We start from the raw sequence: 13,739 nt of genomic DNA on the forward strand, positions 1-13,739 counted from the left end.
CTGTAGAGAGAAAGTAGAGGAGGACAGCCCGCCACATATGCATTCTGTTTCCTGGGCACCTTCCTGGCTCCAGGGGCTCCCTCCCTCCACCAGCAGAGCCCTGCGTGTCTCTCCACACGTCGGGGGCTGTCTGGGGCACAGGAACAAGTGTTGCTCTGGTGACAAGGTTCTTGGGCTGGGGAAGCTCTCTCCACACCAGCTGGTGCCCAGGAGCACTGCCCCTGGAGCCAGGCTGTTAGCTCTGCCCCTTCACCTGTTGTGCCAGGGCAGAGATGAGTTCTGCCAAGGCCATCTCTTCTGAGGGCACGGAGACACATGGCCTCAGGACCTCAGGGGTGAGGCAAAGAAGGGGAGGGTCATATGAATAAAGGAGAACTCTCTGGCCTGAGAATCAGGAAATCAAGGACCTGGCCCTGGCTCTGTGTGACCTTGGGCAAGTCACCTCACCTTGCTGGGCCTCGGTTTCCCCACATGCACTATGAAAGTTTTGGATTAAACCATCCCAAGGAGAACCATGCAGCTGGGATTCGGTCTCTGGTTAGTGGGAGGAAGTAGGGAGAAGGGGCGTCACCTAAGAACCTGGACAAACACGTATGCAGGCTGGCAGACTCCTGGGGACGATGTCTTAGCCCCTTACCCGTGCCTTCAGCAAGGACTTGCCCTGCAGCAACCTAAGGCACCAGGGAAAGGAGAGTCTCTCCTGACACATACACCTTTGTTAGGGGACCATGGAGTGGGGGGGGATTCTCCTCAGCCCCCTGAGGACCCCACACAATGCCTCCTGGTGTTTATGATCAGGAAGTTTTTTTCTAGGGCCCAATCTTATAGATTTGGAGAATTTCCTATGTCTTCCTCCCCATCATCGTCAGAGAGCTTGAAGCTGGCTATCAAATCCTGCTCCATCCCCCATTCACCTTCTCTTTGAATCTCTCTCCCTGTGGTGATCTTTGTTCAGTTATGGTCCTGGATTAGAGGTCCAGGTGGTGGGTAGTGGTGCTGGTCGGAGTACCTCAGCTGAGCCTCTTTTAATCTTTGGATTCTATCTATGAAACCAAAGCCTTATCACTCTCTGGCTGGAGAAAAAAGCTGGAAAGCCAAGCTCTATCCCTCCACATACCCCCACTGCTGCCTTCTCTTCTTGGAGAGTACAGAATCTGAGGGGTTGATCTACCCTCAGGAGGTGGGAACAACCTGCCCCCTCAAAGACGGTGGGCCAGAAAAAGAGAGACGTAGCAGACAGAGAAAGAGAGGAAAAGATGATGGGAGGTGGGGAGGGGTACGTATAGGGGGCTGAGAGTAGAAGAGGTGGAGGGAGGGAGAAAAAAATTCTTTCCAACCAAGCAAAGGAGTGGGATGAGGGACCTGCTGAGGAAGGAGGAGAAGAAACAGCTGGACATCAGGAAAAAGAGAAGTCTGATTGGCTACACACCTGCCTTGGCTGGCTCCCCTGCCCTCCCCAGGCGACTGTCTACCCAGACCCCTCCGTGGGTCATGACTTCTCCATCAGACTCCCCACCTCTCTGGAAGCTGTGAGCCTCCATTTGGAACCAAAAGAGTCTACAGGGGTAAGGTTCAAGGCTTTGAGGTGTTAGGCCCATTGGTATGCAAATGAGGGAGAGTGCTTGTGGGGAGGAGGGCACAGGGGTGCAGTGGGGTGGGGTGTCTGGGTTGAGACAGGGGATTGAGGTTGGAAGGAGGCAGTAAACTGTCTTAGGGCTTTTGCTTTAAGATTTTTTTGATTATATAATTTGGTTTGGAGTAACGTATGGGAGGTAAGATGAAGAGACACCTCTTGCTAGGATGGGGGCTTACCCCCTTGCCCAGCTAAAATTAAGAAAGGGAGCGTGCTTGCTTTGGCAGCACACATACTAAAATTGGAACGCTACAAAGAAGATTAGCATGGCCCGTGCACAAGGGTTACACGCAAATTTGTGAAGCTTTCCATTTTTTTTTTTTTTTTTTTGCTGCATTGAGTCTTTGTCGCTGTGCGCGGGCTTTCTCTAGTTGCGGTGAGCATGGGCTGCTCTTCGTTGCGGTGCGCGGGCTTCTCATTGCAGTGGCTTCTCTTGTTGCAGAGCATGGGCTCTAGGTGCACGGGCTTCAGTAGTTGCAGCACGCTGGCTCAGTAGTTGTGGCGTACGGGCCTAGTTGCTCCGCGGCATGTGGGATCTTCCCGGACCAGGGCTCGAACCCGTGTCCCCTGCATTGGCAGGCGGATTCTTAACCACTGTGCCACCAGGGGAGCCCCATATTTTTTATAATTGAGTCACTTTGCTGTACAGCAGAGATTGGCACAACATTGTAAATCAACTATACTTCAATTTTTAAAAATGAAGAAAAAAAGAGGGAGAGTCTACTAGAGACTTGTGTAGCCGGCTTTGGGGAGAGCTGCATTATCAGAAATACACTGGGTACCTCACACCCACACTGCACACATTCCTTGACCCATCTGTGCATATGTGGATGAACTTGTATGAACATTTGAATTCACCTGTACACAGAAACCTAAGGAATTTTCCGGGTGTGTACAACCAAACACAAAGAGCTCTTCTGTTTCCATAATCATTTGTTTCTAAAAAGCTGCATTTATAAATAGATTTTAAAACTAACATGCTTTTTTACACCGTAATCAATTTTTAAGCCTATGTTCTCTAAATGGACTAGTCATTCCTGGAACTAGGCATGCCTTATTTATTTCTGTGCCCCCAGAGACAAATACAGTGCCTGGGACTATTAAGAGATCTCATAAATGTTTGTCAAGCAAAGGCATGAATGAATGAATGATCTTTTAAAAACCACAGGATTCCTTAATGGTGAAGTTTCTCTAAATCTAGTTTAGTGGCTAATGGTTGTACTCTGAGTGGGTGGTTGTATAAGAGAGAACATCTGTGTAAATTCACGAGCGTGTGCCTAGTTAGTAGGGAGGTATGTAGACAAGGGGACATGCATGAGTGTGTCTGTGTTGAGATAAGTAAATGAGCCTTTGCCAGGTGCCTGCACATTCCTGCGTGAGTGAATATCAGTGTGTGCATGAGCATGTGAAGAGACTGAACTGGCGAGCAGTGAGGGGGGCTGGCAGGAGATATCCCCCTAGATGTAGCCCCAGCCTTGAAGGAGCCTGCACATGAATGAAGGCACTAAGTGTGTGACAAATGGCTTAAGAATCTGCAAGTGTGGGGGTGGGAAGTGGGGTGAGTTTGTGAGCTGTTCCCCCAGGACTGGATACCTAAGTGATTCGGCCCCATTCTCATCCCATCCGCCACCTGCCAGGACTTCCATGAAGCTACTGGCCTTACTCAGCCTGCTGGCCCTGATGCTGCAGGAAGCAGGGACAGCATCTCTCCCAAAGACAGAGAGGGAGAGGGAAGGAGACCAGCCACGAGGGGAAGGCGATTCTTATGCAGTTCTGCATCTGGGGGACTATGTCCTGAGCCTGGACAACTACGATCAGGTCATTGACCTGAGCAACTATGATGAACTCACAGACTACAGGGACCAGCTCCCCAAGGTGAGGGGCATGCAGCAGACCCATTGCATTCCCTGCAAGAAACTGGGAGCCTGAGGCTGGTCCCTCTCTACCTGTTCCATAATGCAGGTATCTCAAGCCTCCAACTTTCTCTAGGAGGTGGAAATTCTTGTCCCTCCACAGGAACTTGTCATTTAGATAATACTAAGAAAGAGGACACAAAACTTCAAGTTCTTTGTCTGTCTGTAGCAAATTTTGTGGGACTTCCCTTAGAAGTCATACATCCCTCCTTCCCTCTGCTTCAAGACCATAAGGTGTATCTCACTGGGACAACAGCAATGTCCTCACATTCTCCCTTGAAGAAAGGAATGCTACAACCTGTCTTTTCTTAGACTATCTTCAGTTCTGAAGTTCATCTCTCAGCCCTTTCTGGCCTTTGCAGGGACTGATCTGAAGTCTACACTCATCTGCTGTCTGACCTTGGTCTGTGCGGGCAAGGGAAAAGCCCAGCCTGGGGGGTCTGGAGATGTGGTTCTAGCTCTGCCACCAGCTTAGCCACCAGCTGTCCCCTTGAGCTCAGTCCCTCCCCTATCTGGACCTCAGTTTCCTCATCCATGTCATGATGAGGGACCAGATACTCAGAAGGTCCTTTCCTTCCTCACTCTTTCTGCCATCCCCCCCTCATTCTCCACAGTGACTCTTTGCAAGCTTGAAATTGGTTGCTGAAGTTCCCAGAATCCAAAGTGAAGTCCCTCGCAGTCCCTTAAAGCTGGCTTACTGTATACTGTGTCTCCAGGTTAAAGGGACCAGCCTGGCTTCTCCAACTAGGACAAGTTTCACTCAGAGCACAAAGGCTCCAAGGACACCCCCTTCAAACCCCACAATGGCCAGGCCTAGGACGCTGGGCCTGCTGGTTTCCCCGACCAGCCACGGTAAGTTCACAGGCACAGGTCTCAATAGCCACAGGTCATGGGTGGGCAGCCATGACCCAGCACCAGGGGTGCCAAAGAGGAGTGTAGTCAGAGCTAGGGAGTGGAGGATCAGGGAGAGAAGGGGAAACAGCTGCAGGGGAGAAAAAAAACAAAACAAAGGGAGAGGCTGGCTGTTCCTAATGCTTCTGCCTGAGTGCACAAACTGGATAGGAAGCAAAGAAATGCAAGAACTCCGCTGTGCCTAGAAAAGCCACCTACCTTAATTAATAGCATCGCTGGGGGAGCAGGTTGAGTGGTAATTAGATTAGAGACAATTAAAGGCCTGTAGAGAAGAATAAATTACTTTGTGGCTGTCATTTGGCATGGGGGCAAATGAAGCAGTCATACTGCTTTTCAGCTTGAATTCCCTCGTTAGCAGCTTTCCCCCCTCCTTGAGGCCCTCCTGGAGACTCTGGGATGCTGGCATATCCGCCGGTAGGGGGTTGGCACTCTGCTGGGGATCAGAACTGAGGCAGAGGAGGATGCAGTTAATTCCTGACTTGCTTGCTCTCGGTTCCTGTTCTCCTCTTGAGATGTTTGCCTTGGGTGGGTGTAGGGTAATGGGGCATCTGTAGAGAAAACACTTCTGTCAGGAATCCATGACCTCCCAGGCTTAAAGAGACCATAAAGGGCCTCAGCTGGACTTGCCATTCAAGACCTGGGGATAAGTACACAGTCTGGTCACGGCTGGTGAAGAAGAGCTATCTCTTAATCTTGGGTCTGTGTCACTACCAACAGAGTTCCCCCTTGAGTTGGACTAGCAGTGATCTCCAGTAATCTCTGTCCTTTCTAATAACAAGGGATGGAAACCTCCTGCAGTATTCAGTAAAACCTTCCCAACTTTGTAAAGCCAGTCTGAGCTCAATGGCCTGGCCTAAGTCTCATGACCACTGGTCATGGACTGAGAACAGGGGAGGGATGTTTTCCAATAGAAAACTGAGATGCTGATACCATAAGAAGGGGAAATGAATCCTGGGCAGACAGTGTACACTCCACCTTGGCTCTATTATGGTTTTTGGAGCCACACAGAACATGTCTAACTCCTCGCCCACAAGGCAGATGGCAGAGCCGGCAGCCATTGGCCATTCCACTGAATTCTGGCTTTATTTCATCTTCATTGCACCTTTTAGGACTAGAGAGGAGCCCTATGGAAAAGAGACTGATAGATGTCCTAGAAACACCCACATAGGTCCAGAAAAACCTACACAGGACCAGGGTCTGATGAAGGCACTAATGGGCTTGGATTGTAATGGGTAATAACTGAGGGTGGATCTGCTTCTCTTAGGTCAAGGGCTGAGTGCCAGGCTGGCAGCGGCCAACAGCACTCCTGGGTACATTGTGACAGTCGGTCTGGGCAGCAACCCAAGAAGACACAGACAACCACGGCTCAGACACTCCCTGGGGCCGGGGCTATTGGTCCCAGAGGCTGAAGGGAGTCTGACTGAGGAGGGGGGTCTCCCTTTGTTCTGTCTTCTACCTGGGCCAGGCCTGCCAACCTGTCTGATCTGCGTGTGCCTTGGTTCCTCTGTGTACTGTGACGATGCTGACCTAGAGGACATCCCTCCTCTTCCCCAGACAACCGCTTACCTGTACGCCCGCTTCAACCGCATCAGCCATATTCGGGCTGGAGACTTCAAAGGGCTGAGTATGTAATGTCCTGGCAACAGAAAAGAGTGGGTGGGCAGAGGGAACCCCCAGGGTTCTTTCCCTTGCCACCCAGCCACATTGAACAGTCACCAGACCAAGTGCCTTTCCCTGTTGGCTTTCAGTCTCTCCAGCTATCAAACGGAAATAGCCCCAGTCTCTTTAATTCCTTTCCTTGAAGATTTTTAGATGGCAGAAGTGACCTGTTCTTGTATGTTCTCCCTGAAGCTATGGGAAGCAGGGGAGGAAAACGTATGATCAAGCCTACGTTTTCAGGCTGTCCCAGCAACTGTAGCTCTCTGCCGTCCTGGCCTCTGGACAAGACCATGTTAACTCTTGTCTCTAATCCAGATTCTTCCACTAATTACTGACAGCCTTCCTGGGCCTCATTGTTCTTTTGTGTAAACTAACAGGTAGAAGTGGGATGGATCCAGGGATTCCTGAGCCTGTTGGGTCTTACCCTCAAAAAGCTTCTTCCAAGCCAATCCACATAGGACAGAACTCCAGGGAAAGGTATTACAGAATCTGAGGGCTTTTCCAGGTTTATAAAGCTATTCCTTCTGGTTTGGACCTGGTGCAGGTGGAGAGCTGGCTAGCATCCCCTATCCTGAGAGGCAGGGAGCAGGTCACAGGCAGCTCCAGCAGGAGCAAGGGAAGATGGTACGTCCCTCATCTCTCTGTGTTCTGCCCTGCACCTCTTAGCAAAACTGAAGAGGATTGACCTCTCTAGCAATTTCATCTCCTCCATCGATGACGATGCCCTCCTCCTGCTGCCTGCTCTGCAGGATCTGATCCTCCCTGAGAATAAGCTGGCAGCGCTACCTGTGCTGCCCACTGGCATTGAGATCCTGGACATCCGCCTGAACCAGCTCCGGAGCTCAGGGATACAGCCTGAAGCCTTCAGGGTGAGCCAGGGCCTTAAGTCCCCCATCTACCACCTGCCACCCATGCCTACGACCACACACACACACACACACACACACAAACACACACACACACCCCTGACCCTCACGGGTTATCTCTGCTCCAACCCTGTTCTGGGGCGTGAAAATCAAACCCCATTTCCCTCATCTAAACCATCAGCAGCTCCCCCTCTCCCTCTGTGGGGCACCTGGTCTCTTGGCTTCTTTCTGTGCAACTGCCCAATCACCTCCCTCTGCACCAACATCCTCACACACTCAGTTTCTGCTCCCCTAAAACTTTGACTTACATGTGACTGGACTTGCAGTGGTACTGGCTCCAGTTCTCACTCTACATATTCTTTTATTTCCAAAACCCATCACTCACTGACTAATCACTGTCTTTCTAGAGCAAATTCTCAAGAGAGAAAATCTGGTCACTGGCTGGCCAGTTTTGATGGGAAGGGCTAAACACATGGCACAAATATGGCCCCCTGGGCTGCCCACTCAGCAGGGCCAGGAAGAGTCCTGGGGACAGTTCCAGTGAGGAAATGAAGAGGGGTGTGGATGAGATTGACACCCCAGCTCTGTCACACTCACATATGCAATTTGCTTCCATTGTGCCTGTGGCTCTCATTACGCTAGTCCGAGTATTTCCCGACCATGCTCTCCATAGCTGCTCCAGATTTAGCATCTGGAGACTTTTCATTTGGGAAAGTCCCCTCTGATAGCAGAGACGCTGAGGCTGGGCCGAAATGTCCTGCGTCCTGCCTCCCACCCACCTCTGCCCCTTGCCTGCTCTTCCCAGAGTCCCCACTGACACTGCCGAGTGCCTTCACACTCCCCCAGCTGCTGGTGCCTCAGTGGCAGCAACTTTTCCTTCTGCATCCAGTGGGAAGAAATGGACCTCCCCCACAGCACCCAGCGCGGAACCTGGCACCTGGCTGAGGCCCAGGAGACCCTGAGTGAGCGAATGGAGTCACATCAGGCACCCATCACTGCCAGGGCCCCACAGCACCCACCAGCCTCCCGCACCATTTGCCTCCTCCCCAGGCGCTGGAGAAGCTGCAGTTCCTCTACCTGGCCGATAACCTGCTGGACTCCATCCCCAGGTCCCTGCCCCTGAGCCTGCGCTCACTACACCTGCAGGTGAGCGGCCTCCCCAAGAACAAGAGCATTGAACAGCACAGAAAGTGGAGGTCAGATTGCAGGGAGCCCGCCCCCTTAGGCAGCGGTGGGTCTACATCACTGAGAGCTCACTGGAGACAAGGATTGGTAGGTCTTGTTCAGACCACTGTGCACAGACTCAGTTTGATTTCTTCCCCTTGCTGCTCTTTGAAACACTTCCCCTCCATGTCCTTTTCCCATCTCACCCAATTGCTTGTTCCTCTCCCCCTTCCCTTACCCTCTGTCTCCCGTCTTCCCTTCATCCCTCTCAATCTCCCCTCTCTCTCCATCCGTCCTCAATGGGTCTCCTCTCCTCTTTCCTTGTATGCGGCGTTGGCTTTCTGTGCCTCGGTTTCTCCAGTTGTAAAGGGGAGGCGAGCTGGTAGGGAGAGCGGACTGAGCCTGCCTTCAGTGCTGCCTGAGGGCAGAATCTCCAGGCGGAGGAGGCTTGTCAGTGTGTTCTTTCCAGAATAACATGATAGAGACCATGCAGAGGGACACCTTCTGTGACGCTAAGGAGCACAAACACACCCGGAGGCAGCTGGAAGACATCCGCCTGGACGGCAATCCCATCAACCTGAGCCTCTTCCCCAGTGCCTACTTCTGCCTGCCTCGGCTCCCCACGGGCCGCTTCACCTAGCTCACCTTCCACTGCTCCCTAGTAAGAGCCCTTGGAGGACCACCGAGGGCACGGGCCTCCTGGGCCATAGGGCCCGATCCCTGTCAGTGGTCTTTCATCCAGGCATTAATCACCCTCAAGATCCGATTGCAAAAATCCACACACACCCCTCCCCCAACACACACACGGAAATGTCTTCCAGGAGCCAGATTTGTATTTCTCCATCCTCTTTCCTTAACACCTTATGGCACCTGGCTCAGAGAATAGCGACATCTGCAACAAAACTCTTTCCCATATCCCCCATCCCTCCTACCCATACAGAATGCCAAGAAAATCATGTAAGAGGAAGAGGAGGAACAGAAAGAGAAGGAGGAAGTGGGGAGAAGCAGTGGCGGGCTGGAGCCAGCTCTTACTACTAGGCTTGCAAGAACTGATTATTAAAATCTTCCAGAATTTTGCAAGCCCGTTGTTAAACACAGCCATTATCAAAAACTAAATTATATAAACTCACAATTAAATATATTATGTTGAAAACAAATGTAATAAATATTCAAACTCATCACTTCCCAATTATTTTACTATGTTTTATTGTTAACCATGTTCTTGAACTTATTTACGTCCACGGTACTTGTGTGGTGGAAATACTATATAATGACATGCTACTACTGCCCATCTCTTCCCAACTCTGCTTTCAGTGACATCACATTGGTAGTTTGAAATTGGCCATGTTGGGAGTATTTATACCACGCACATCGGTAAACACTACACATTAGGATTTTTTTGAGAAAGAGAGAAAGCCTGTTGTTAAGCATTTGCCAGCACACCACTGAGGGAAAAGAACAGCTGTTTAAAGTACCCTTCCCCCTACTTCCAGGGGGGTAGGGTGGGGTTTCTGTGGGGCTTTTAAAATTTTCTTACTTTTCCTATGCCAGAGCTTCCTGTTATATTTGGAGGGAGCCATTCATAAGGATGGAGAACTGACATGAATCTTCATCTGGATGCCTCCTTGTAGCGCTTACCTATTCCTGGCTCAGTGACCAGCTTCTGAGCACCGATGGCTCAGCCAGCTGGTTCCTAGCCATGCTCTCTTGATGTTTAACCACCAGAGGGCAGCCTTGTGCAAAGATAAATAAATAAATATAGCAATTACCCACCTGCAACCTTCTTGGATCCTGGGCTGGGCCTGCTGTACTGGGCGAATGGAAAGAAGGGCAACTATGATCTAGCCAACTTGCCCCTTGAATTATAATGGGAGGAGAGATGTCATCTTTCTCCTTCTTATAAGGACATGTTGGGCAAGGAGGGGTGTAATAGATGGGTGCTTGGCATCAGGTGTTGACTAGGGCATAGAAGAAGGGCGAGGCAGGCAATTCATGTATTCATTCAGCAAGGATTTTATTGAGCACCTACCTGCTATGTGCAGATGGTATGCAATAGACATACTCCTTTTCTTCATGGAGCTTAAAGTTGAGTGTGGAAGACGTGTGAAACAAATAATCACACAAATAACCACACTATTCAACTCATGATAAATACTGTAACCACACTATTCAACTCATGATAAATACTGTAAAAAAAGGAATATACAAAACGCTATGAGAACTTACAGGAGGGGGACACAGTTTAAGGGTCCAGTAGACCTTGAAGAATCAATGTCTAAGCTGAAAGCTGAAGGAATAGGAGTTAGCCAAGGCAACCACTCAAGGCCCCCGGTGGTCCCCAAGTCTGGATGGACAGGTGTGTCTTGGGGCCCACCTGGAAGGGAACCCATTCATCTGCCTCCCCCACCTCTGTCTAGACCTCTCCAAGTACTGTGGATGTTCAGGACAGTCCTGTAAGCAGACCAGTCAGGGATCATTATTCACATTCTTCAGATGAAGAATTTGAGAACTAGAGAAGACTCCACACACAGGCTGCAAACTAGGAGTGGGAAGTCTCAGAGGCGGTGAGAGGGGCCTGGTGCAGTTGCTGCTGTGTCCACCCCCGCTCACCCCAAGAACCCAAGGATTCCAGGACCCAACAAGCTCCCTCTCTCTCTCTCTCTGTCTCTTTCTCTCTGTCTCTCTCTCTTGCTCTTTCTATCTCTCTCACATACATGATCTCTCTCATTCCCCAGTCCCATCCTCTTCCATATCCCACTTTATTTGATTATGACCAGGCCGAGGCATGCAACAGTTGGAAACCTCAAGATCCGCAAGTGCAAGAAACCCTGATTTGAAATAATCCAATGAAAAATACAGAAGAAATTTTCCAGAACTGGGGCTCCCGTGTGCTAGAAGCCACATCATACCCATATGCCCCAAGGTTAATATGTGCTAAGTACAGAAAGTCATCTGACCCCTGTTCTATTGTGGGAGAAGGGGACTCACAATTTCTGGACTCCTGGAATTTGCCAGACACTGTATTAGAAGTTTTTATGCACATCAACTCACTTAATCCCAACCACCACTCTGGATAGTAGAGATGTTTATCTCCACATTGTGGATGAGGAAACAAGTTTATGAAAGGGAGGTACCCAAATTCACACAGCTAATAAGTGGCAGAGCCAGGATTCAAACCCAGGTCCCTCTAAGCATAGGTTATGGAGTCCCGCTGTCACAGCACACTTCAATGTAGGCACTACTTTCAAGACCAGTCAAAGTAGGCAGGTTCCTTTCCTGAGGCCATGGCTGCTGCGCTGGGTAGGATTTCCCCAAGGGCCTGCTGCCTTTGCAGCTGTCTCCTAACTAATGCCCCATTTTTGGCTAGGGAAACCCAAGGAATAGAAAGAACGCCCTTGTTGGCCGCCTCCCTGAAGAAATTATAAATAGTGCATCTGTCCCTTGGCCCCTCCCATGATCCAGGGAGTGGGGCGGGAAGAGAAATCCAAGTGGCTCCCAGCAGCTTGACTGAAGGAGCTGGGGCTCTTCTCAGGGACCTAAAGAAATTAGGGTCGGACACTTGGCAGGGGAAAGAGAGAGCACCTCTTTATCCAGACTGAGGGTCTCCTGTCCGGTGGAATGGTAAAGACGGGTGTGAACTAGACCTGAGGAAAAAAGGGAGAGCAGAGAAGAGTGGGCCGCGGGGGTCCAGTCAGGTGGGGAAGGGGCCTCACTGCTGATGCAGCGGGCAGTGCTAGGTGGGATTTAAATCTAGCCTCACTCATCCAGGTCCTTAATGGCACTCAGCACCTGTGCTCCACCTTGGCAATTTGGTGAGGACCCTTGCTCTTGGGTGGCTCCCTGGTGGCCCTCCTGCCAGCCCTGAGCAAAGGGGAGCACCCCCCACCGTTGCGCCCCATGGCCTCAGGATGGTTCTAGCTCCAGGCAAGCGCCCTGACCAGTCCTGTGACTGTTGTGGGAGGAGGCAAAGAGGCCAGGGTAAGTTTGCATGACTGCCCGTCCACCTGCCCATCCTCAGCTCCACAGCCAGGCCCAGGGCAGGAAGAGGCTGGTAGGGAATGGAGGGAGGGAGGGGCTGCTGGAGGGGCTGGAGCTAAATCCATTCAGGAGCCAGGGAGTGTTTCCTCACCCTGACCTTGCCTTGCTTCTTCCTTTTCCCTTTAATTTCCTCCCTGAATAATAATCTCTTATGCTTATGCTGTAAATTTTCACTTTACAGATCTCTTTGATATATGGGATTGAATTTATGGTCCCAATAACTCTGCAGACGGTATTATTATCTCTACAGATAGAAAATGGGAGGCTAAGTGATTTGTTCAAGAGAAAGTTGACTTAACATATAGAAGCACAAGGGAGATGGGGGGAGACAACCATCATTTCTCGGGAATTCCTGCAGGAGAAATGGAAATCCCATCACCAGCTGCTGGAGCAATGGATTAGTATCCCCCTCCCCACTCCCCAAGAGCTCTTTGAAAAGCAAGGAACAGGGAGAGCATCTCTCAGACTGGCAAAATGCGTGCCACCCACAGGGCTGTGGGCCTGCATCCTGATGGTGCACAGGAGGTAATGAGGAGAAGGCAGCTTCTGTGAATCTCAGCGCAGGAAAACCCCAGGACTCAAGGACACACTGCCCCCCATCTCTGCCCCCACCCCAGCAGGCGCATGGACAGCCCAGCACCCACACGCCCCCATCTGTGTCCTTCTTGCTTCCGGCCAGAAGGAGGGAGGCAGACAGACAGGAGGTGCACGAGGCTCTGCCCTGCCCCCTCCACCGTCTGGATCTCTCAGCTTTCTCCTTCCTCCTGCCTGCCCCTCCCCTCTCCCCCACACTAGACACCAACTCAATTTGGCCTCTCCTCTCTTTCAAGGTCATCTCTCTCAGCTGGACCAGCTTCACATCCCCCAGCAGCCAACATCTCACCGTCTCACAGACCTCCCTCCTGTGGTTGCCGGCAGCTTAAAGGAGGGTCTCCATAAGGAGGGGGGATGCTGGCTTCTTTCCCCACGGCTCCCATGTCTCCCTTCTCCTCCAAGAGTGACAAAGCAGCCAGGGGACCACCTCCTTCCTGTCTCACTGCACAACCCCCCAAACTCAGACCTCCTTCTTATCTTCAGACGAGCCTGTTCATCCCTCCCAGGCGTGGCCAAACCTGTGGCCGGGACATGCATGGGCACACTGTCCAGTACGTGCATGCAGAACGCACTACATCTGCTCTCTTCTTTCCTCCCCTCTGCAATCTGGTTCCCTTCCCATACCTCCTGCTGTGCCCCAGGCACCGGCGCAAACAGTTCTTAGCCTTTTCCTGGCCCTGCTGGTCCCAGCCCCATTGCCCTGAATCCTTGTTTCTGGTGTGTATCTAACACACAGTTCACACAAAGGAGGAAACGCAAAGTGTTCTGTGCTGCAGCCAACTGCAAAGGAACCACGGTTCAGGGAGCGAGCAACTGGAATGAGAGTCCAGAGCCCTGCGTCTGACCATCTGAGGCCCTGACTTGTTGTGCGACACGCGGCAAAAGTCATGCCAGCACCACACTCTGCCTGCCTTCCACTTGGGGCCCCTCAGCCTATTTCTGTGGCTCAAAGCATAAAGA

The 13,739-nt window shown here is 51.2% G+C and overlaps 1 protein-coding gene and 1 non-coding gene across 2 annotated transcripts; both read left to right on the plus strand.

The window, feature by feature from the left end:
* Positions 1-1,505: 1,505 nt before the first annotated feature.
* On the plus strand, positions 1,506-8,967 carry OPTC (opticin). Its single transcript, XM_059904600.1, has 7 exons — positions 1,506-1,565; positions 3,271-3,508; positions 4,263-4,398; positions 5,924-6,082; positions 6,784-6,986; positions 8,034-8,129; positions 8,617-8,967. Exons 2-7 carry the CDS (start codon positions 3,278-3,280, stop codon positions 8,785-8,787), a joined length of 996 nt encoding a protein of 331 aa, XP_059760583.1. The 5' UTR covers positions 1,506-1,565; positions 3,271-3,277; the 3' UTR covers positions 8,788-8,967.
* On the plus strand, positions 1,845-1,951 carry LOC132354524 (U6 spliceosomal RNA). Its single transcript, XR_009499332.1, has one exon. It is a non-coding gene; the product is annotated as a U6 spliceosomal RNA (small nuclear RNA).
* Positions 8,968-13,739: the final 4,772 nt, after the last annotated feature.

Source organism: Balaenoptera ricei, chromosome 1 (assembly GCF_028023285.1).
Source record: "Balaenoptera ricei isolate mBalRic1 chromosome 1, mBalRic1.hap2, whole genome shotgun sequence".
NCBI lineage: Eukaryota > Metazoa > Chordata > Mammalia > Artiodactyla > Balaenopteridae > Balaenoptera > Balaenoptera ricei.